Source organism: Tympanuchus pallidicinctus, unplaced genomic scaffold, assembly GCF_026119805.1.
Source record: "Tympanuchus pallidicinctus isolate F22 unplaced genomic scaffold, pur_lepc_1.0 scaffold5, whole genome shotgun sequence".
In the NCBI taxonomy this organism is placed as follows: Eukaryota; Metazoa; Chordata; class Aves; order Galliformes; family Phasianidae; genus Tympanuchus; species Tympanuchus pallidicinctus.
In genome coordinates this window covers 54,832,977-54,856,328 of record NW_026294769.1, presented here as the reverse complement: position 1 = coordinate 54,856,328, position 23,352 = coordinate 54,832,977, and the positions used below count along the sequence as shown (strand labels likewise).

Below are 23,352 nucleotides of genomic sequence, written 5' to 3'. Positions count from 1 at the left end.
TTTTGCTGGTGATTGTCCATTTGTTCTCACAGAATCACCAAGGTTGGAAGAGATCTCTAAGATCATCCAGTCCAACCGCCCTCATATCACCAGTATTTCCCCTCTAAACCATGTCCCTCAGCACAACACACAGCAATACAGAACTCCTTTGGGTGTCTTCGTTGGCACAAAGAATGTGAATATATCACTGCTTTCCCCAGAAAGGTTCAGACTGAGTCTGAAATATAACTGATGCCATCCTGTAGTAATGATTTAAAATCCACTTTTAGCTCTACTATTATCTAGCTTTTAGCTGGAGTCCAGATGCCTAAATATGTATTCTTCAGGTACACAAATTGAGCTTCTTTCAATTATTGAATCATTTACAGCTATAATGTAGCAGTTAACATAAACATCAGCCTTCCACGGACGTTTAAAACTTTATTTTTTTTTAAAGCAGTTGTTGTATTTCTTCATTCTGTTTTTTATTTCAAAAAGCAGAGCCATATAATTATCCAATATGAAACACAATTGTTGTGAGTACCTCCTTGGTCTTGGTTCAGCAACATATAAAATACTTAATAAATCCAGTTTTAAATGGACTTAAGGTAAGCGAAGCTTTTCTTTGTTTGCTAGACTGAGCTGCCAGCATGAAACAAAATGAGGTCTTCTAATTCTGCAAAAGCAAAGCAGTTCCTAAATTTGCATATTCTCCCAGGGTTTTCTTTTAGCTTTTTTTATCCTAACAATTATGTTCCCCACAGATTAAACAATGCAAAAATAAAGCTTGGTAGACAATTTTAATAAAACTTTGTTCTCTGTTAAAACATGTAACAAAGCTTAACCTGCCTAATGTTCTGCTACAAGCACCTTGCTCTCAATATAGTATTCATCTGAAAGAAGTTATGCGTTGAGTAGAAGAGCCAGCCTTTCCAAGCCAGATTGCTGAGTACCTTCTGGGATCCTACCACTAGCATGTATATCTGCACAGATCCAGCAGGGTCCAAATTTAACTTCTAGAAGGCTGTGGTTTTCAGTAATTGAAACAAAATGTCTACCTTTCTAGTTAGAGTGGAGATCTATTCAATGAAGAGTCCTATTCCTCCTAAACAGGAGGGAGAATGACTAAAAAGGTGGATAGGACAAGGGGAATGGTTTTAAACTGAGACGGGAGGTTTAGGTTAGATATTAGGAGGAAGTTTTTCACACAGAGGATGGTGACACACTGGAACAGGTTGCCCAAGGAGGCTGTGGATGCCCCATCCCTGGAGGCATTCAAGGCCAGGCTGGATGTGGCTCTGGGCAGCCTGGTCTGCTGGTTGGCGACCCTGCACATAGCAGGGCGTTGAAAACTGGATGATCATTGTGGTCCTTTTCAACCTAGGCCATTGTATGATTCTATTCAACACTTACTGTAGCACAGAATGCTAAGTGCTAGCTTGGATGAAGTTTGAGATTTAAGATTGTCTAGCTTTCGATACACATTTATGCCTTTTTATTTTGGTGATGTTTAAAATAAATGCTGAGGTACATTGTACTAGCTCTGCAGGTATATCTTGTAAACAGGTACCAGAGCATATCCTCTTCTCAGCATTCAAGCTGAGCAAGCTGATCCACAGACCAATTTCTGCCCTTGGCAATCTCTGTGATGTGCAGAGGTTTGCAGAAACAAATAACTGCATGTATTTTGGCCCTTTATGCATGGTACACATTTTAGTAGCTTAGAGACCATAAATACTAGGCCTCAGCGGGATACCGTCTTATTTCTCAAAAGAGGGATGTTCATAAGTCTAGCATCTGAATTCTGATTTTGTAATTAATACAATTAACATTTCATGTTTAGCACAGTGCCAAGCATTACAAGATACGTAAAGACTGACGATGACAGAGAAGGGCTGACCTGCTGAGTCACTGGTCGGGTAACCTTCCTCTTGTTTCCAATTAGCATTGCTTCTAATGATTGAAAAAGCTGAATAAGGAGGTAGGAGTGTATACTGTCACCTGTCTTCCTTGTAACAACGGTGGCAGTGAGAGTGATTCTGAGGTGAACAGTTTATCTTGACTCTTGTATCTTCCTATTTTATTTCCAAATGCAGTCTCTGCTGGTGCTGTTAATGCTGCTGGTCTTTACGGAAATGCCATCAGTTCTGTTTTTAAATCTTTCAATATATCGAGTCAAACTGCATCTCTGGATCTAACATGTAACTTGCAAGCAGTCAGCACAGCAGATTCCCTACATTTGGGTGGTGCCAGCTCAGGTGCTGGTAGTGAAACCAAATCCCCAGCATACAGGAGGAACGCAGCCCAGTCTGAAAAGATTGCTGACTGGCAGAAAACCTTAAATGCAGCACTACAGCTAAGGAACATCAGCTAAAGGAGAAAAAGCTGATAGGCCAAGGATATCAATTAAAATATTTAATAAGGCCAAAGTCAGCTGAAGTCAGGCACGCATATACAGCACAAAATTTAGCTTAGAGGGGACTTTGATAATTTGCTGCTGACAGTAACATTTATTGAAGACCATTTGTACAGTAAAGCTAATAAAAATAGCAACCTTTTCCCTTCTGAGATGCTTGACCTTTCCTTCGTGTTCTACTTCCTTACACCAGAGGGTCTTCCAAACAGTCTCCAATAAAAATACAGAGTCCCTCTGCATCGCTCACCATCAGATGGAAGCTCTATTCTATCAGATCCGTAAGACCAATTATATATGGAATAATGGAAGTGGAACAATGACCTCTCCTATGGGAACAGGCTTACATAAGTCACCAGTTAGGTATCTTAGAAGCTGTGAGTGTATGTAAGGTGCTACATAGCTAAAGATGCCCTATTAATCACCATGCGTGCTAACAACTGTGGATTTGTATTTTAAGTATGCCAGACTTCAGAAGACTAAAACATTCTCCTCCTGGTTAAAAATACCTTTTTTTCCCTCCTTTCAGTAAATATGCTTAAAAATGGAGTTAGCAGAATGCACCTACTTGGTTACTGTATATTGCAACCTGTGTATCTTTCACTTGCCTGAAAAACTAACCTTTGCATTCAGTTACACCCAGCAAATTGGCAGTTAGGGTTCCACTCCTCTGAGTGCAGCTCGCTGCAGCAGCTCCATAACCCGGTTGTGCAGGCAGTCGGAGGGGTTACCTGCACGTGCAGGAGTTCTCAGAAGTAGGACTTCCCTTTCTGACTTTCTGCTTACGCTACCATTAAAATAAAACTAAAACCAGTCTACACTATATTCTTTATCCTATGTAACGCTGAAGGTTTCAGAGGTTTGAAGTTAGAACCTGGAAAGACTCCTAATTGAAAACTGGATGGTTATACGTCTGTCAGAATCACCCCGCGGTGCTGGCGATGTACGGAAGGCACTCTGTGGCAGGGAGGAACCAGGTCAGGTATTTCAAACACTTGAAGTCTTGGCAGCTTGACTTCAAAAACATACATAAAACCTCCTTTGATGCTTCTTATTCTGGTTTGTGGCTCCATCCATAAAAAGCTCTATTTTCCCAACGCAGCGAAATTAAACAACTTTCATGTGGACAGAAGGGCCGGCCCAACAAGAGGATGTTCATACAGATGCAGCTTCTAGTCTTTGTTACCAGTTGTCTCTGAAACACATGGCAAAAAATAACAATTAATTTAGGGTAAAGCTTGATATTCAAAATATCCTACAGGAATTCAAGGTGTAAGTTCCCTGAAGTATCACAGCACAAAGGGGCATCTGCTTTTCTCCACGATCTGTAAGGATGTTCTGTCTGGACGTGAAGCAGCCACACGCAGCTACCAGCTGAGCTTCCTCTTCTCTGACCCCAATCAGGCACAGCCTTCTTCTTCTAGGCTTCATTCATGTGAAATCCAGAGAGCCACTCAAAACCCTTAGAGTGTGTTCCCTCGTTCAGAGCTGAACCTCAGCTACCTTTAAAGCACTGTTTATTTTGTCCTGCAATCAGCTCATATCTTTTCAGTCATTTCCTCTGAGAGCCAAAGGCTTGGAATGCTTTGATCTCACAGTGTATGAATGTTTCCATCCCCTTCAGCAATCTTGCTTCCCTGCCCAGAACCTTTAGTTCTTCAATATCCTTTCAAGATGGAAGAACTGCTTCCTTACATAACAGCATCCCAGATGTAAATGGTCACTGTCCCATTCTTAGTGGTTTGTTTTTCATGCTCACAGCTGTTTGCTGAGCAGTCTGCACTCGCACGCTCCTATCTGAGATGCACTACAGAGAAACAAGTGGGGCTGCTCTTCCTGTGTCCCTTGAAATACTGTTGAGAAAATACTACCAAAGTAAGCAAATGCAGGAAGTGTTTCAATCAAGCTGCAATTGTCACATGATAAAATCTCTTGGATTTCATTAGAATGTCACTGGGTTGTTTTTTTTTTGAGAAATTATCTTTCTATACCGGCCCCAGAAGCTGGCTTGTTAAACCTCTTGCAAAACCTTTCAGATGGTCTTTCTAGTCCTGTCCAGCAACACATGCACCCTGCTGGAACACAGGAATTTGTTCTTCCCATTTACCTCCCATCAAACCAAACTCTGTGTCCTCCCAGCACATCAGGAAGGACAATGGGTGTAGAGAGACTCGCTGGCCTGTCACAGGGCTCTATGGTTCAAAGGCCAGAGCAAACACGTAGCAGTGCTAGGAGAGCAAAGACTTACCGAGGTGTGAGGGGTTCGTTGGGAAGCCATGAAAGGCAGTGGTGTAAGGACCGCCTGAAGCTGAACCCTAGGAACACCCAATAACTCAGAGACACTGGGAGAACGGTTACATGTACAAGTCATTAGGAGAGAGGGCCCATGCTGCCCCCCCAGCCTTTTCTGCATCCTGGCAATGCCACTGGGCAATGACTGCCTTCTGGGGCACATAGACATCCACACAACTGCTGCCTTATATGGTGAACTCCCAGCGAGTGTAGGATCCTCAGTGAGTGCTGAGGAAGAAGAAATACTTGCAGAAAGAATGTGATGACAGAAAAGTGAATATAATTCCTAAGTCTGCTGGAGGGACAGTCCTAGTCCTCTTCCCTCGCATAATTCCCTTAGCTGCTGTTATGATTCTCCAAAGGCAATTCATTTGCCCTGTCATTTCTACTTCTCCCCACATGACTGTGTTTGCTGTGCAACATGCCTTCATCCCAGTGCTACACTGCTGATTTCAGCTGATAATGAAGAAAAGTGGGTTGTTCATCACAGAATAGAATCACACAGCAGTGTTAAGGCATTAACCTGTAAAAGTGAGTGTGGAAAATACTAACGAGCAGTTATGATTTTAACTTTGGATTCTATTTTCACAGACTACACTCAGCACTCTCCTCAGACAAGGATAACTTATCATAGTATCACAGAATGGTCTGGGTTGGAATGTATTCTGTAAAGATAGTTTATGAAAAAAAGCAGAATCACACTTAGCAAAAAAGCAACAGTATTTCTTAACGTGAATAAAAATATTTATGACTGTCTTGTCATAAACTGCAAAAAGCAGCAGGCTGTACCCAGGGACAGGGACAAGAAGATGTGCACACTAGGGACAGCACAGCTTCTGCCTCCTGAGCAATAACCCATGCAGTCCTTCTCTCCTCTGTCAACATACCTATCTCTGTCGCTGCTGCGCCATCCACTTCTCCTGTTTCCTCTTCTTTTGTTTCAGGCCCTCCACTTACTATCTGACTGAGCAGCTCAGTTTCCACCTGTTCTCCCGTCTCACCTGGGAACGGTAATGATGGAGATCAAATTAGGATCCTCTGTAACAGCACTGCGTGCCCAGCTCCTTCCTGATTTTGCTTTGGCAGCCCTCCAGCTCCCCTCACAGGGGCACTGCACAGAGGTACAGGACTCAATGGGTCAGCAAGGAGCAATCAAGACACTCCCCATTGCTTTCTGTCATCCAGTCACATGCCCATAAAATGCCCCCCATGCTTTCACCAATTCCCCATGGCACTCTCTTGATTAAACATAGTAAGTACCAGCTCTGCTCAAACCACTTTTTTCCAAGTTTTGGGTTTTATTTTAGGTATGTGCAGTTTTATTTGCAATGGGAACAAAACAGTAACGTGCCATCCAGCCTGCAGCAGGGAAGCTGCTACATAATTCATCTTTACTCACGCAGCTACTAAAGAAGAAAAGGAAACAAAACAAGTCCTAAGTATCTTATACACCAGGGTGTAAAAATGGAAAGGCAGTCACACACTTCATGGAGATAAAACACATGCCATCATTACATATTATTTCTAGTTTGATCAAATAAAAGCAAAACTCAATTTCTTGCCCTGCAAGCAGCATGAGTTGCTTGGTGGCCAAAGTCCTGTGACTGATGTCCAGGCAAACATTTAGCTCCAGGTGTCTGTGTTCAGGAGGTCCCAGTGCATTGCTCAGATGGTGCTGTGCTGCCTCCAAGTGCCTCCAAGTGCTGCACTGAGGCTTGGAAATGGTCATTAATGAAATTGGAGTTTTCAGCTGGGTGAAACTCCATTTTATACAAGTGGGCATCCCATCATTTACTTCTTACATAAAATGAGACCTTATTCCAAATGACAGATCTCCATTTTATGTAGAAGAAAACCTCAAAGCTCTTTTACAAAGAGACACAGTGGAAGACAAGTCAATGCTCACGCTCAGCTACTGGAATGCAGTCAAACTTATGCAGCCAGCTCGTGCACAGCAAAGCTCCACAGTTAAGAAGCAGGACATGCAATTGGGCTCCCCATAAATCAGTTCATCTGCATTTTGCACTTCTTCAGGGTGGATGTGAAGTGAGGAAGTCTACAAATAACACATTTCTCTGCAGGGAAATACTTCTGGTGTGCTCCATCTGCTATTCTCAGAAGAGCTGCTCCCAGAGGAAGTATCTAATTCCTTACTGGGCTGTTTTGTACCGTTTAGGAGAAAGTTGATTTCTCCTGTGAAGTGTTCACCTTCTACAGACAGACATATGTTCTCAGGGCACCAACCCAAAGAGCACAGCCTCTGGCCTACATCCCAAGCCCCTGGGATCTTTGGGGAGCCCACTCCTGGGGTCCTCCACCTCTGTCTCCATTATGATTATTTGGTCACCAGGCCTCCAAAATGGTATATGCCAGGGGCACATCTAAGAGCTGCTTCTTCCTCTACAGCCTAGTCATCTACCCTCCAACTTCGTGTGATTAGGGACAGTTGCTTTATTATTAACAAAGGTAACCATGTATTAGAGCTTTTGGTCTCGGCAGATAGGAAGCATTGTGACTGAGATGCACAGAAACACAGCCTCTAAATGAGGGGTATGGTTCTCACCAAGAACACAAAGGGTATGAAATGAAATAGCAGAGCTAACGACTGATTTATTACAGCTTGCATTTGTGAGCCTGAGGCTTCACCAGCCACATCCTTATGTTCTCTGCATTGGACAGACCCCGTGGCCAAAATTCTGGCTCCAGAACTTCTCTAGTGACTCTCATTAAACTCAAAAGGACCTCCTGACAAGTCTCTGGAGACAGAATTTGGTCTCCTGAGTTTACAAAAGCACAAATATTACCCTCAATGAAGTGGTCCTCTTCAGCAATATGCACTTTCTTGATGGTTTCCACCACAGCGCTGTCAGTGCCTTCCACCAGCGCACTGTCACCTGCTGGTCGTGGTGCTGGCGGCCCATCACCATCCCTCCGTGCTGGCGGTGGAGTCCCGCTGCTTTCCTCTCGCCACACAGATGGCAGCTCTGAGCTCTGCTCCGGCGCTACACGCGGCGGCTCAGTACCCTCCGGCTCCTCTCTCTCAGGGACCAAGTCAATCTTTGGCTCCAAGGCGGGAGTCACGGCTGTGGCCTCTTCCCCTGGCAGGTGGTCGCCCAATTTCAGCTCCTCAGAGGCCAGGCTCACACCCTCCACTGCATCCAGCTTTGTTTGGTCAGCTACGGTTTGGTAATCATCAGCAATCGGGGAGTTCTCCCCCGATGATGCTATCAGTCGTGGCAAAGGAAAGAAAGAGAAAACAGACAATTCAGTGGGCATTTCAGTCAGGTGAGATGGGCCCAGCTGGGCCTGCACCACACAAGCACTGCCTGTCACAGCTCACACCTGGCTACCAACAGTACTCACACACTCACACATAATCCAGACAGGCTGTGGACTCTCCTTCTCTGGAGATGCTCAAAACCCACCAGAACACCTACCTATAGTAGGGGTTGCACTAGGTGAGCACCAGAGGTTCCTTCTAACCCTTAGGACTCAGTGTTTCTGCCATACGCAATACAATTTTACATGAAAAGAGTTGACATTTCACCTTAAGGATCTGAAGCGTGCAGCAGTTTCGCCAGATGATGGGCTGCTGTTCCAGGAAGCAAGCTTTCATGCCCAAAGCAAGCACAAGGTCAACATGCTAAGCATTAATCGCTGCCCCATGAACATCTGCTGGTGCCTACAGGTGGGCTACACAGAAAACTCTGGAAATACCCTTCTCACTCAGAGCGAGACCACGGCTATTTCTTAAACATCAGTGTTGGTTTTTTTTTTTTCAATTTCTTTTTTGTTCCGTTGTTAAATACTAAACTACCACTGACATGACTTTGTACAGCAAGCCATTCAATGACAGGAATACCCACCTAAATAAAACTTCCTCTTCTTTCACATCTCGTCAACTTAATTGAAGCAACAGGCCTTCTTGACAGGCAAAACTTATGCACAAAGAAATGCCAAAATTGCCCTGACAGGTATTCAGTGATAAATGCCGAAGACTCAGAATGAGCTCTACCTACCTATCAGGTCAGTTTAATCACTTTCTAATTAAATTCAATTTGATGAGAACTTGAGCTTAACCTTCTCAAAAGGAATGTCAGGATTGAAAGACTGGGAGGTCATGCACAAAATTTGTTATGTAATTATCATGAGATCTGTCTGAATTGCATTTTCTGGGGAAATTATTACGATAGTGTCAAAGCTCGTGAGCAGAACTGCATGGCAATTTGTACACACACAGATCAGCAATGAAAATAAATGTAATACATCTCACTTTTGAATAGGCTGCTGCAATACTGCTGCTTTTTAGATAAACTCACAGCTCTTTTGAGGCACCCAAGCAAAGCAGCTCCCCAGCGAGCACCACCAAGTCAGTGTCTGCAAGCACAGGGAAGGGCAGCTGAACTGGGAAGGGGGCAGGACTAGGAGATATGAGGTGTCAAGAGATACAGAAAGCAACTTGGACTATGGGACATGTAAAATCTTGTTTGTCCTGGGAACCATAAAACCACCCGAGGAGAGGCTAAGCTCCCACCAAAAAAACATGACAAGGAGCCAGGCCTCATGCTGAGCAGTGGCCAGCAGACATCCAGGTGCTTTGCTTTCTCAGCTGCCTTCTGAGCTCAGCAGAGGACCAGAGGAGACCATGGGGACACCCAGAGGAGGACCTCTTCAGCCCACTCAGCTCCTGTGGTGACAGTCAAAGCGGGGCAGGCACCGAGCTGCTTTGTGGTCCTAGTCCTCCTCACAGTGCCTCACTGGCACTGTAATTAATCTGTGTGCCAGCTGGATGTCAGCAAGGCTTAGAGCCACGTGGTAAAACTCCAGGTCTTCAATGCATCAGTTATAAGGTATTGCCATAAGCTGTATTATGGCTTGCTTATAACATTGCATTGGGATTATACATGTTACAGCATGAGCAGGCAATAGCTAAATCTGTCGGCTTAACTTCTCTGTGTGATTTTTTCCACCTCATGATGCTTGAAAAACAAAATCTGACAATTCTAAGAATTTGGGGCTGTGATTTAAAGAAGACAGCACACCGGGTTGTAACACCCCTTAAAGGCCTGAGAAGCACACACACGCAGTGAAAAGCCACTTACACATAGATCTGCAGCTGTACAGAGGTGCAGTTACAGCACATCAGCCATGTGAGACAGCCCACACTGCACCAATGTAGCAACAGAACAAGGGGAAATGGTTTTAAACTGAAAGAGATTTAGACTATATACTAGGAAGAAATTCTTTACTGTGAGGGTGGTGAGGTGCTGGAACAGGTTGCCCAGCGAGATGGTGAATGTCCCTTCTCAGGAGGCACTCAAGGCCAGGCTGAAGGGGGCTGAGAGCAACCTGGTTGAGAAGGAGGTGTCCCTGCCTGTAGCAGGGAGTTGGAACTAGGTGATCTTATAGGTTCCTTCCAACCCAAACTGTTCTATGACTCTATGACTGATCCAAGGGGATCTGTGACTGTGTGTGTCCATCCACTGTACAGATTTCAGCAGCTTCTAGTGTTGAGTAACACTTAGTGAAAGTTACACACCTCCAAGTCTCACTGCAGCCACAAAGCAAACAGTGCGCTAATAGAACAGACTTGATTTTTTCATGCATTTGTTTTTATCCCTTTAGACACTGCTCATGCCTTCACCTTGCTTAGCATCAGGTGAATGGGGAGCACTGAAAACCTAAAGGGCAGAAATAGATGAGCATGAGCCACAAAAATGAGCATGTCATAGAGAGCTTTGAATTGGTACTACCAGTAACAGCAACACAACTCTAAAAAATTAGTACTGGGATTCTGGATGAACACCAGGCCTCTAATTATATGAATTGGATTATAAAATCCTCTCATGCAACTAGACATTTTCACTGCTGGAAAGCCCTGAACCATTCCTCTGCTCTCAACTGAGATGCAAAGAATTCTCTAATATGGAAAAAACAAACCATCCTGGTAATCTGTTCAATACCTTCATCCTCAAGAATGAAAATCACGTGGCAGCCAGCATTCCTACAATGCCTTATTGCTTCCTTTAGTTTATCGTCTGTAATTTCTGATTTGGCCATCATTTACAATTTTTCTTTTCCCTGCCACAGACAATTTCAGCAAATCGCGCATTGAGCTCAAGCAGACCATGGTTACAATGCTGTGACTTTTCTTTTTCCTTTTCAAAAGAGCCTCAAGACTTTGTGAGCTACACATCCATAGAAGGAAATGATATATTTTTTTCTGTTAACAGCACACTTACAGGCATCTATTTCAAATTCTCCTCTCCTATTCAACTCAGTTAGAAAACAAACAACACATCTGGCTGCTAAGAGCCCAACCTGCAGGTGACCACAACACAGGTAGGACACGAGCAGCATTCTGCCCATCTCTGCAGTGGGTCTGCTCCGTGCGCTGGCTTCATAGCAGCACATTCAGCCTCCCCTCACACAACCCATAGCACCTCAGCAATCACAACAAGCTGTAGCATTCCAGGACAAGAAATAAAGAATAAATTGCAGGTGGAAAACTTGGGTGCCGCAGCCGGAATATGGCAGCAGGGAGGTATTTAGAACTGCAGGATAGAGGAAAGAAACGCAGTAAGTTGAAAAGCGAGCAGGTTTTCCCATAGCATTGCTTCGGGACGCAGGTTTTGGAGAGCTCAAGGTTGTTACTTGCAAGTTGCTGTAATAACGGTTCCCAAACTTTGTTGGGGAAAAAATAAAAAGGGGAAACATTGCATTCGCAAGATATTATGGAATCTTTGCAAGACGTTACGGAAAACCTGAGAGGCTGCCGGCTCCCAGCAGTGTGCACTCCAAGGAGCCGAGAGCCCCTCAGGTTTTCCCCAGCCCCTACGGGGCACGGGCAGCACCCGGCACGGCCGCCCACCCACCCCCCGGCCCCGCTCACCCCTCGTCGGCGCCCCGCTGCTGCTGGGGGGCTCCTGGGGGCGGCTGCGGGCGCTGCTGGAGCAGCCCATGGCTCGGCAGCTCCGAGGGAAGGCAGCGGGCGGGGCCGGGGGCGGGAGGGCGAGGAGGGGCTGGGTTCCCGCTGGGCGATCTCTCGAGGGAGCACGAGAGGTTTTAACACGGGGGTGTCCGCTCTTTAGTTCTTCTGAAGAAGTACAGGGAGGAGACCCCACAGCCCCCGGGCAACCTGTGCCAGTGCTCCGGCACCGCACAGCACAGCAGTGCTGCCTGGTGCTCAGAAGGAGCCCCTTCTGTGCCCACGGCCTCTTGTCCTGGCACTGGATCCCACAGAACTGAACCTGAGACTGCAGTTACAGGAGTGAGAATCACAGCACAGCCCACATAGGAAGGGACCTCGAAAGATCATCAGGTTCAGACTTCGTGGGAAAAAGGAGTCTGGATGAGATTACCTGGCACTCTGTTCAACTGTACCTTCAAATCCTCCAGTGATGGGCATCTGATCAAATCCGTGGGGTGGTTGTTCCAGTGATTCGTAGAATCATAGAATTATTAAAGTTGGAAAAGACCCCAAAGATCATCTAATCCAACCTCCAAACCATTCCCACCATGCCCACTCACCACGTCCCTCAGTGCCACCTCCACACAGTTCTTGGGTACCTTCAGGGACAGCAATTCCTCCATCTCTCTGGGCAGCCTATGCCCATCCCTTACCATCTTTCTGAGAATAATTTTTTCCTAATAACCAACATGAATCACCCCTGGTGCAACTTCAAGCTACTACCTCTAGTCCTATCACTGTTACCTGGGAGAAGAGGCCAAGCCCCACCTCGCCACAGCCTCCTTTCAAGCTGCCGTAGAGGACAATAAGGTCTCCCCTGAGCCTCCTCTTCTCCAGACTGACCAATCCCAGGTCCTCAGTTGCTCCCTCTAAGACTTGTGCTCCAGACCCCTCACAGCTTCTCTGTCTTTCTTTGGACATGCTTCAGGGCCTCCATGTCTTTCTCACAGCAAGAGGCCCAAAGCTGAACACAGCACTCAAGGTGCAGCCTCACCAGTGCCGAGGGACAGTCACCTCCCTGCTCCTACTGGCTGCACTATTTCTGATTCACTGTCCTCACAGCAACCTGATCTAGCTGTAGGTGTCCCTGTTCACTGCAGAGGAGTTGCACTAGATGACCTTTAAAGGTTCCTTCCAACTCAAAGCAATTCTATGTTTCTATGATAAAAAATTCCTTTCGTAGTTACTGTTCACAAGAGCAGCTCAGCTCTGACTGCTGTCTGCACTTATGCTGTACACGGGCTCCGGTAGCAGTGCGTGGAGGTGCTGCTGAAGGCACAGATCTGCCTGTGTCCTCCATCTCCATGTGTCTGTGTGCACACACATGGGGCAATGGCTCAGCCTGCCAACCCAAAGGCATTTCTTGGTGGCAGAGCCCTTTGGGGTCGGTAGCCACTTGTAACATCCTTGCCATCAGCCTTATGGGTAAAACAAAGCTAATAGGATTTTTATATTTGCATACAGGCAATTCAGCTGGAGTCCACAGGGCTTAGTATTTTTGTAGAGAAAGGATGAAAAATGTCATATACTTGCTTGCATAAGCAAGTCCAATGTAAAGCATCATTTCTTAGAGTAGGTGGCCAAGCCGCCATAATAGACTCATTATGTATTGGGCACTGAGAAGAAGAAAGATGGAAGTTACATTGTGCTCCTTTTCCTTCTTGAGAAGTTTTGTCCCTGCTTCTCTCCATTCCTCAACCAAAGGTAAGTGGTGTAGAACACACCTGCCATCCATCTTACTGAAACTGTGAAGAAATGAATTCCAGATTTACCTGGGCCAGAGAGAGAGGACACGTGTGGGTGTGCATCAGAGTGCTTGCTGAGAGGGACAGGGCTGCTTCCGCACTTTGTGTTCTCTGAACAGATCCTGGGTAGAGCACAGAAACAGTCCTGGGCTTAGGAATGGCTTGGACCATTTGGCAGTGGCTCCTGAAATCACTAAAGGACAAGGTGGTGCTCTTTCTCCCTTTGTCCCAAGTAATGGGAAAGTTCCACTTTTTCAGCAGGAAGATGGGATGTGAGGGCCGGAGGCGGAGGCAGGCAAGACAGGGTTGCAGCTCAGCATCTGGCTCCTTTGGGATGAGGCAAACATGGTGAACCAGCTCTGAGATACACGGAGGCAGGAGCTCCAGTGACACAGCACTCGAGGGGATCTGTGCCACCGCCACTTACTGCCTCAGGCCTGGACAATATGTGTCCTCTGCAGATCAGCCAACACGAGCATATCTTGCTGCTCCGTGCCATCGTTTGGCTGGATAAGACCCTGAGCAACCTGATCTAGCTGTGGAGGCCCCTGTTCTGTGCAGGGGAGTTGGAGCAGACGGCCTTCAGAAGTCCCTTCCAACTCCCAGGATTCCATGATGTACGATGGCAGGTGTGCTGCTCATTTTTGACTGGCATTACTCAAGACATCACTGTGCAAACAAGAAGTGGTGCACACCCCCAAGCAAGCCCCACAGAGGCAAGACAGGGCTGGGGCTGGTGCAAGATAGGCTCAATCTTCTGATTTCTACTTTATATATGGCACACAGCTATATTAGCACGCTTATCTGTTGGTCTAAGTGGCAGGGATGCGTACCTGCTAGTGAAATAGAAAGGCGGAGAGCTTTGGAAGTAGGAGTCTCAGGAATAGAGAGACAGAAATATGGAACAGAAAAGAATACAAGGTTCCTGGGTGTGGTGGGTGGTTGGAGAAGTTGAAGGCAGGAAGGGGAGATGGTATGGGAGCATGGGTTACCGCAGCAGCAGCTACAAGCTATGCTTGTACTTGTTCTGAGCCCCAAGTGACCCAGCAGCTGCAGCACTGTGCTGGCACATGGAAGTCCTTCACTACCTTCCCCCAGCCAGGGCAACTCCCCACAGCCTTCCTGCCACCACCAACTTGAGCTGCCCTGCTTTGTCCCTAAATGAAGGCAGTGCCCAAGTAGCTAAAAAAATAACCTTTGGTGATATGCAAACTATACAATCACCTCAAATAACTTATTTTTACAAAGGAAAATAATGTGTTTTATTCAGAAACACATATCAGAGAATTAAAATAAAATGTAAGCCGTGAGTGTTCAGTGATAACTATAGCTCCAGAGTAAAGCAACAAATACCTATATATTGTCTTACTTGAGTAGAAAGACGCTGCTAAAAGCAATCTTTGCAAAGATTGACAACAAGGTCCTGGGGATTTTTAACTTCTCCAGGCCAGTGCTTCATGATCAGACTTGTGTCACTCATTCTGGAGCTCACAGCTGTTCACAATTTTGAGTATTTTAGACAAGATTCCTACTGCAACTGTAAATCGATGTCTATCTTTTGATCCCTGAAACAACACAGACACATCCTGGGACTTAGCAAATTACTGTAGACTTTTCAAAGCAATATATTAATAATGAGATTTCTTTTTTAAACTGACTCCTTTTCTCAACTCTTTGGCTATTCTTTCCCAGAAGAACAGTGCTGAGCAGGCAATAAGATATTCTAGATAGTTACTGTGGCAGACAATTCAAGCCAGATTTTCCATGGCTAGAGATTTGTGTAGCTCCACTTGCATCTGCTCTGTGATGGTCACTTACACAGTGCAGAAAGCTGCCTCCTAAAACACAACTCTTTATTTTGCCTGGGAGGGCAATGGCTGAGAATCTAAAGATCTTCTTATCAGACTACCTTCTGTTTTTAGAAATCTGCATATTTGGATTTCTGCACAATTATGCCCTTAGAAATGTAAACACTTTGTTTTAGTGGCACCCTTTTTAAGATTGCTATATGCTTATCTATTTATGTATGCATGTGTATATATATGTCTGCATATATACACTTGTGCATACACTCCTTAGCATCCTTTCACAGACCGAAAGCATAACCAAGGTGTATAGCTATCCAGATGTTCACGATAGTATTTAACCTCAAGATTTTCCCTGTAGTCTAATAGGTAACCTTTCTTTCTTTGCTCAGCCCATTTTCCTCTACAGCTCCTTTCCTTCCTCCCATCCATTCTCACAGTGAAGTCATTGGAAGGATGTCTGAGCAGATTTGAATGCTAACTCCACAGACCTCTACATTACTTGGATTCCAAATTCCCAGCGGTCCGAAACAAAGATCTGTACGTACTTGGCTGACAATGAAGGGGATAGTTCAAGCTCATGACCCTGTGAAAATTGGATGAACATGTTTGAATTTGCTATAATATGTGATTATGATCAGACAACATAGTCTGTCACTTTTAATAGCCCTGATGAGTGCAAAAGAATGCAGGTGTTCACACAAAGTTGTTGTATAATTGTGCAGAGATTTTGATAGGGTTAAAAATGTAGGAGAGAACAGAACTATATTTCCAGACTATACCTTTGCATATTTTGCATTACTGTTCAGTTGATGACACACTGCCTACAAGAGCATACATAATTACTGCTCTGACCTCCACTTTACTGTCATAGGATTATATGTAACGTTCAGAAAAGCAGGGCAACTACTCGACTAGACAGTTGATGGTACGATTATCACTGCATTGGAGGAGGCAGCGTCTCATGTTCTACAATATGGGGAACAAGCTGCTTTGGGATCTCTGTGCACAAATGCATGTGCCTGTGCTGCACAGACAGGTCTGCCTCCGCACAGTGTATCCAGTACTTACTGACTGCAGCTCAGCTGTCGCAAGAGACCTCATCCGTGACCTCAGGCAGCTCCATCTGTGAAGGAGAACTTGTTAATTTGCCTGTTTCCTCAAGGATTTGTACACTTGGCTACCATTGCTTGCACTGCAGTGTTGTGATATGCCAGTGTCAGGGGCATACAACCTCAGTAGGTCCCTGCCTCACTCTTTTGCCTCCCTCCCCCCTGGTGCTCCTCCCACCCACTGCAGGACATCCCATCACTGGTGTCAACACCATTGTGCGACAGCATTATGAAATGATTACTGGTTTCAGCTCAAAACAACTCTGAGAAAAAGAAAGGAAGTTCAGGGTGGGACCTCCTTTTGCTGCCATCTCTACTGAAATTGATGCACCATGAAGTTATGACTCCAGGTAAAATACAGCAATGACTCATGACACAGTAATTTGTGATCACAAGTCCAGAATCAAAGAAAATGAGAGGTTGCCCAAGGAGGCTGTGGATGCCCCATCTCTGGAGGCATTCAAGGCCAGGCTGGATGTGGCTCTGGGCAGCCTGGTCTGCTGGTTGGCGACCCCGCCTGTGGCAGAGGGTTTGAAACTGGATGATCTTTGAGGTCCTTTTCAACTCAGGCTATTCTATGATTCTATGAAAATGAGGTTTCGTTATGATCATGCATAGTTTTCTTCTTTTAGATTACTCAGAATTGCATTTGTTGCATTTTCCTCCAGGAAATGATAAAAGCACTCTCCAATTTTTTAGATAGGTCAATGTGACTGTCCTCCATCTTCCACACTGCTCATTTAAGTCTCCAAATACCTTCACCTGGTGTTTTCTTACACAGTCCCATTATATGTGAAGATGAAGTTGGTGAGACACCTTGAGGACCATCGCCATCAGAGTACTGTAAATGCCCATCTGCTCAAGCTGCTGACATTTAGTGAAAGAGTGAGCGTATAATAAAGAACTTTCAAGATGCCAAAGCCTTTCCTTACTTATCATGTTGCCTTCATCTGACTTGAAACAGCCCTGTGGATTAATAAAGGACATTCTATGGACCACAGACTCTCAGGAGGTGCCTTTGCAACTACACAAGGGAGATTTGGGGAGTGAGAGACAATTGGAAGCACCTGTTTCTGCTCGTGTTTCCCCACACATACAGATTTCTTCACAGTCCCTTCCAACCTAAGCCGTTCTATGATTCTACATTTAAGGCCACAACTTGGGTCCCAATGACTGAAGTCTCTGATGGAAAGTTATTCCAGAAAGGCATTTTTTTGTTTGTTCATTTGCTTTCTTTCAAAATGTGACACTGTTTTACAAGTTCTTAAGTATTACATTTTCTCCTAATTTGATCTCAGGTTGCAAAGGGCACATTTGCAGACAGCTCCCTCTCCAGGAGATGTAGGGCTTCCAAATTTAGATAACATAGCACAGGTGACAGCAAGATAACATAAGCCATGGGTGTCCGACCTTTTGGCTTGCCCAAGCAAGTCATTAATTTTCTATTTGCTAACCCTTTTACAGGCAGGTTTAGATGAGAACGTTTTGAAATTATTTCTGAGTATGAAATATACACGTGTTTCAGATTGTATCCTAACACACTCAACTTATTATTTTCACATGAAAAGAAAACGCGGCAGCTAAATACACGATTCAGTGAACTTACAAATTCTGAAACAAAGTAATTGTGGGTTGTAGTGAGAGTCCTCTGGAAACCTGCCTTGAGCACGGTTGGATTAGCGCACTGATACCCGTTTGTTTGGGTGATTATTACTTGCATATCGCCCCCGCGTGGTTCAGCTGGGCAGTGTGCCACTGAGAAGGCGGTTCTTGCAGAAATATTTGGTGAAACGTGTAGGCTTACACCAGAAAAAAATCAGTGCCGAGGTAGCTATGCCAGTAGAAAGGTGCATCAACGTATTACTACAAATGATTTCAATTTGTTGATTAAGATATGCTACATTAACAGTAACTCAATGCAGCATGTTTTCCCTTTGCTTTTTAGTTAGTTATTACATAATGCATGTTGGTAAAAGCATCAAACTTCTTGAACTCAGCAAATACAATGTTCTCCCATGTTTATGCAAACTTAGGCAAACATAGAAAAGATTTCATGCTAGTTTTGTCATTTCATCCATCATAAAGTGTATATGTCGGGGTTCATATCATAAACTCATAGAATGGCTTGGGTTAGAAGGGACCTCAAAGATTATCTAGTTCCAACCCACTGGCAGGGCTGCCCCCCACAGCTCAGGCTGCCCAGGGCCCCATCCAGCCTGGCTTTGAGTGTCCCCAGGGATGGGACACCCACAACTCTCTGGGCTGCCTGTGCGAGGGCCTCACCACAATGTTGCACACATTCCAGTACATCTTATGAGTGTGAAGTTTCATCAGCAGAATCATAGAATGATAGAATTATTGGAGTTGGAAGGGACCTCTGAAGGCTGTCTAGTCCAACTCCCCTGCAATGAACGGGGACATGCACAGTTAGATCAGGTTGCACAGGGCTTTATTCAGCCTCACCTCGAAAGTCCCCAAGGACGGGGCATCAACCACATCTCTGGGCAACCTGTTTCAGTGCCTCACCACCCTCACTGTGAAATATTTTTTCCTTATACCTAACCAAAATCTACCTTCTTTGAGTTTGAAGCCATTTCCCCTTTTTCTATCACCACAGACCCTGGTAGAGTCTTTCCCCTTCTTCCCTTTATATATTGGAAGGTCTCTATCAGGTCACTTTGCAGTCTTCCCCAGGCTGAACAGCCCCAGCTCTCTCAGCCTGTCCTCAATAGGAGAGGTGTTCCATCCCCTGGATCATTTTTGCGGCCCTCCTCTGGACACGCTCCAACAGGCCTCTCTCTCTCCTGTACTGAGGACTCCCCATCTGAACACAGTACTCCAGGTGAGCCCTCACCAGAGCAGAGAGGCAGGATCACTTCCTTTGTCCTGCTTGCCACGCGTCTTTGGATGCAGCCCAGGATGCGGTTGGCTTTCTGGACTGTGTGGGCACATTGCTGCCTCATGTCCAGCTTGCCATCCACCCCTCTAGGGACAGAGACAGCACTGTGCCCATCCACACAGCCCCACGGAGAAAGCAGGACTGGAGGAACCTTTGCCTCGAACCAGAAGCCAGGTTTACAAGACGTGCCCAAACCCGCCCACACGAGCAGTCTCCGTCCCAGAGCTGCCCGCACGCAGTAGCACACGTACAATCGTAATTCAGCACGCGGCCCGGGGCTGCATTTCACAAGCTCCAACCTCACGAGGAAGGGAGGCACTTGGGGCTCTGCTCCGCAAGGGGTTTCCTGGATTGGTGCTTAAAGTCTCCCGTCGGGCTACGAAGAGGCAAAATCGTCCTGTGAAACGCAGCGCACTGCAGACAGGGGAGACAGGCAGAGACAGCGCCAAGCCTTCCGAGCCGCCTCGGCCACCACACACAGCCACACGCCCACAACCCCACCCAACTAACGGCGGCCGTGCGCAGCAGCAGGAACGTACGGGGAAGCTCTCGCGAGAGGCGGTGCGGAGACGTTCTCGCGAGAGGTGCAGCGGGGATAGGCGGTGCCCGCCGGGCGCTCGCTCCTTTCTGGCGGCCCGGCCATATTGGTGGCGCGTGTCCGGTGAGTGGGGCTCGGCCGGGCGGCCCGAGGAGCCGCTGTTGGGCGCTAACCCGACCCCTGCTGCTCCTGTCTTCCAGGTACCGCCCGACTTAACGGCAGGCAGCGACGATGGTGGCCGCAAAGAAGACGGTGAGTGGGAGCGGGCCGCGTGTGGCCTCACGTGGCGGCGGCCCGGCCTCCGCCGACTGCGGGCGCTGCGCGCTGCGGTGCGGCCGTAGTGCCGGGGCGCTCCGCCGGGCCTGAGGTAGGGAGGAGCGGCCCCGCGCGCGGTCTGAGGCGGGGTGGCGGGGGGAGCTGCGCGCAGCTTGAGGCGCCCGAAGTGGCCCTTGGGCCCGTAGCTCTGAGCGCAGCACCGCGGCTCCTCGTTGCCGGCTTCTCTGTACTCGGTTCTCTCCTGTGCAGCATCCTGGTTGCTTCTGGGTTCCCTGCCCCAGCCGGAGGCAAGGGAGGCTGCAGCTGTGTTCATAGCGTGGTTAAAGGGCCGCAGCGTTCGGGTTTTGTGTTTCCTGATAACTTCTAGTTTTCAGTCTAAAGCTGCTGCAGAAAGTATGAGTTTCGCTTGAGATGGCGGTGTTCGTTATTCCTTATTGGCTGTCACGCACCTGTTGGAGGGGCTGCACCCGCTGCGTGTGGTTATTTGTTTCTGCCAACCAGAGGAACGCCTATTAGTGCATGCCCTGCAAAGTGCCAAACTAGGAATGCGGTCAGGTTTGCAGGGTAGAGGTAGTTTATATTTGAGCATGACTGGCTGAGTGTTGTAAAGGCAAAATAAGAACTCCATGATGTGACTGGGTAACATAGTTGGCAGTGGCAATGCTTTTAATTACAAAGTAGAATCATAGAATCACAAGGTTGGAAAGGACCTACAAGACCATCTAGTGCAACCGTCCGCCCGCTACCAGGTGTAATGTAGTAATTACTACATTACCAAAGTAATGGATAAAAGGTATTTTGTAAAGTTGGCAAACAGTACCAGCATCTTGCTTACCTACAAGCTTTCTTATAATCGTATGGCGTGCTGGCTTTTTTATTCTGCCTTGCAAATAACTGGGACAAGATTGCGTGTGATTGGAGTTTCTTCACCTTACATTCTCTGCAACTTTGTGAAAGGTAAAATAACATGTAATGAAACTCTTATTTTTGCAGAAAAAGTCCCTGGAGTCCATAAACTCCAGGCTTCAGCTGGTGATGAAAAGCGGTAAATATGTGCTAGGATACAAACAGACTCTGAAGATGATTCGTCAAGGCAAAGCCAAGTTGGTCATCCTAGCCAACAACTGTCCTGCTTTGAGGTAAGCAGGTGTATGAAAAAAAATTGTTAAAAACTAAGGCAGGTGCTTTGTAGAACTGCAGATGTGATTAATGCAAGCTGGTAATGCAGAGTAGTTTGTACACATACTCCATAGTGCTGTGAAATAAACATGATGAGTTGTTTGGTGTATACAGACTGTAGGTCTGGATGTGTTACAGTGCTTTCCAGCTGTTTTATAGCTTTCTCATACAAGAAGTTTGCCTTGCAGAACATTCTGTAAGCTTTTTCACACTGTGAAATCAGCATTTCATACCTGGTCTGGTGGGAACTGTCCCTGCACAGGGTGGGGTTGGAGCTAAGTGATCTTCATGATCCCTTCCAACCTAAACCATTGTGTGAAAGTGTAGTGAGACTCAATTCCTGATTCATCAAAGTTGGTACTGGAAAATAATTTTACAAGTAGGAAAAACTAGTAATTGATAGCAATTTAAAATGCTTGAAGCATGGAACTGCTTGTAGAAATGTTTGAAGCTGTTCTAGGAGAATGAAGTCTTCAGTAATCTTCATCTCCTGACAGTCCTTACTGAACTTCTGGTCCCCTTCTGTCAGCAGTGAGTATCAACAGATAAAGGAACTGCAGATACAGGAAAAAGAACCAACATAGATACTTGAGAAATGGGGAGACTGTTTTATTCTTGGCAGGAAATAAAAGTGTTTTTCTAGGCAGAAAGATTTTGGATTGAAGTACAACTGTGAATTTAAGCTGCTTTTGTTGTACAGTCAATCAAATTGTTTGACAGTACTTTAATACCCAGTTTTTGAATCTTAGAAAATCGGAGATTGAATACTACGCCATGCTTGCAAAGACTGGTGTCCATCATTACAGTGGCAACAACATTGAATTGGGCACAGCGTGTGGAAAATACTACAGAGTGTGCACGCTGGCTATTATTGACCCAGGTACGTGTCTCCTGCCATGTAATGAACAAATTGGGTATGTGTCAGTGGTTCTTGCATTCATCTGTGAGTAGCAGTGCTTAGCAAGTAAGGTGCAGATGTACGGTCATATTTTGTTGGTCTCCTTTGCCTTAAACTAGTCCCAAGATCTGTTCTTACTTTGTTAGTCCAAGAATCGGTTTCTTACATTTGCACACAGCTCCTTTTACTGTTCAGCTTTGTTAATGTAGGATCTTGGTAAAATAAATGGCTGGATTGTGAGTTGTCTTGTATCTACAGAAGGAATAAGCTATATGCAGATGGATACTAATCCAGTGCAGAGTTGAAAGTCATATTAAATGTTAACATTGTAAATGTGTGCGTAATTATGTTGCTTGGTAGCACTCTTTGTTCCAGAGAATTGTTCAAGCTCATTCTGGAGAACTACTGAGTATGTGATTTCTTACCTTTCTTCCAAAATTCTATGACAAGAATCAGATTTATCTTACAATGTTCAATTTGACCAAAAGCATTCTAATTAAATGCATACGTGGATTTCTGTTTTAGCTACTCCCACATGTTGTCCAAGTAGCATCAGTTTAAATTCCCTGTTTCTTTAGAAACCTTTATTTAGCTTGTTGGTGTTCTGATAGTAGCTGTAAGCTTATGTGTAAGCTAAAGAAGTGGAGCTTAGCCTTTCTGCTGTGCAGTACCATGCGAATATTCTCGCTGTCCTGATGCTGTGGTGATCAGGGGAGGCTAGACATTCGCTATATTAAGACTGTGCATTGTGTCCTCCAGGACTGGACTGCTGCTCTAGTACTGGCTTTGAAAATGCTAGTAACATAATTATCATAAGCATATTGTGCATGGATTAGCAAAAATGCAGTTACAATATTTTTTAAGTCATCAAAATTACTTTTTTTTTTCTAATTAACTATCTTTGCATTGCTTGAGTGCTTTGACTATAGGGTCACTTGAATTTATTTTGCCTATTTCTGAGAATGGATCTTCTTGCAATAATGTATTTTTGTTTTACAGGTGACTCTGACATCATTAGAAGCATGCCAGAACAAACCAGTGAGAAGTAAATGCTGTAAAGGTGGTCTTTCTACAATAAACTGGTTTCAGATCTGTTTTAAGAGAAATTTGTATTGTATTATACTTCTGCTGGTATTAGAGAACAAACTATAAATGAAGATTTGTTATCACTGCTGTCTGTCTTGTTCTGTTAGAAGTAACCTTCACAGGACAAAACTTGCTTGTTGCCTCCTGTAGAAGTTGAGCT

The 23,352-nt window shown here is 45.5% G+C and overlaps 2 protein-coding genes and 1 non-coding gene across 6 annotated transcripts; 2 read left to right on the top strand and 1 right to left on the bottom strand.

The window, feature by feature from the left end:
- Positions 1 to 2,710: 2,710 nt before the first annotated feature.
- ERICH5 (glutamate rich 5) lies at positions 2,711 to 19,742 on the bottom strand. 4 transcript variants are annotated; one of them, XR_008211081.1, is made up of 6 exons: positions 19,467 to 19,742; positions 16,276 to 16,330; positions 13,427 to 13,521; positions 7,489 to 7,908; positions 5,572 to 5,685; positions 2,711 to 3,587 (listed from the first exon to the last, which is right to left on the bottom strand). XR_008211081.1 is itself a non-coding variant. In XM_052703316.1 (4 exons), exons 1-4 carry the CDS (start codon positions 11,644 to 11,646, stop codon positions 3,565 to 3,567), a joined length of 627 nt encoding a protein of 208 aa, XP_052559276.1. In that variant the 5' UTR covers positions 11,647 to 11,700; the 3' UTR covers positions 2,711 to 3,564. The 4 variants fall into 4 exon arrangements, 2 of the variants coding, with proteins under 2 accessions (XP_052559276.1, XP_052559275.1); XR_008211080.1 differs by lacking the exon at positions 13,427 to 13,521 and having other exon boundaries at positions 19,467 to 19,741; XM_052703316.1 differs by lacking the exons at positions 13,427 to 13,521; positions 16,276 to 16,330; positions 19,467 to 19,742 and adding an exon at positions 11,577 to 11,700.
- A 23-nt stretch (positions 19,743 to 19,765) lies between these two features.
- On the top strand, positions 19,766 to 23,275 carry RPL30 (ribosomal protein L30). The gene is made up of 5 exons (XM_052703326.1): positions 19,766 to 19,876; positions 19,954 to 20,005; positions 21,023 to 21,168; positions 21,958 to 22,088; positions 23,106 to 23,275. The coding sequence occupies exons 2-5, from the start codon at positions 19,985 to 19,987 to the stop codon at positions 23,153 to 23,155; spliced, it is 348 nt and encodes a 115-aa protein (XP_052559286.1). The 5' UTR covers positions 19,766 to 19,876; positions 19,954 to 19,984; the 3' UTR covers positions 23,156 to 23,275.
- On the top strand, positions 22,779 to 22,913 carry LOC128091650 (small nucleolar RNA SNORA72). Its single transcript, XR_008211493.1, has one exon. It is a non-coding gene; the product is annotated as a small nucleolar RNA SNORA72 (small nucleolar RNA).
- Positions 23,276 to 23,352: the final 77 nt, after the last annotated feature.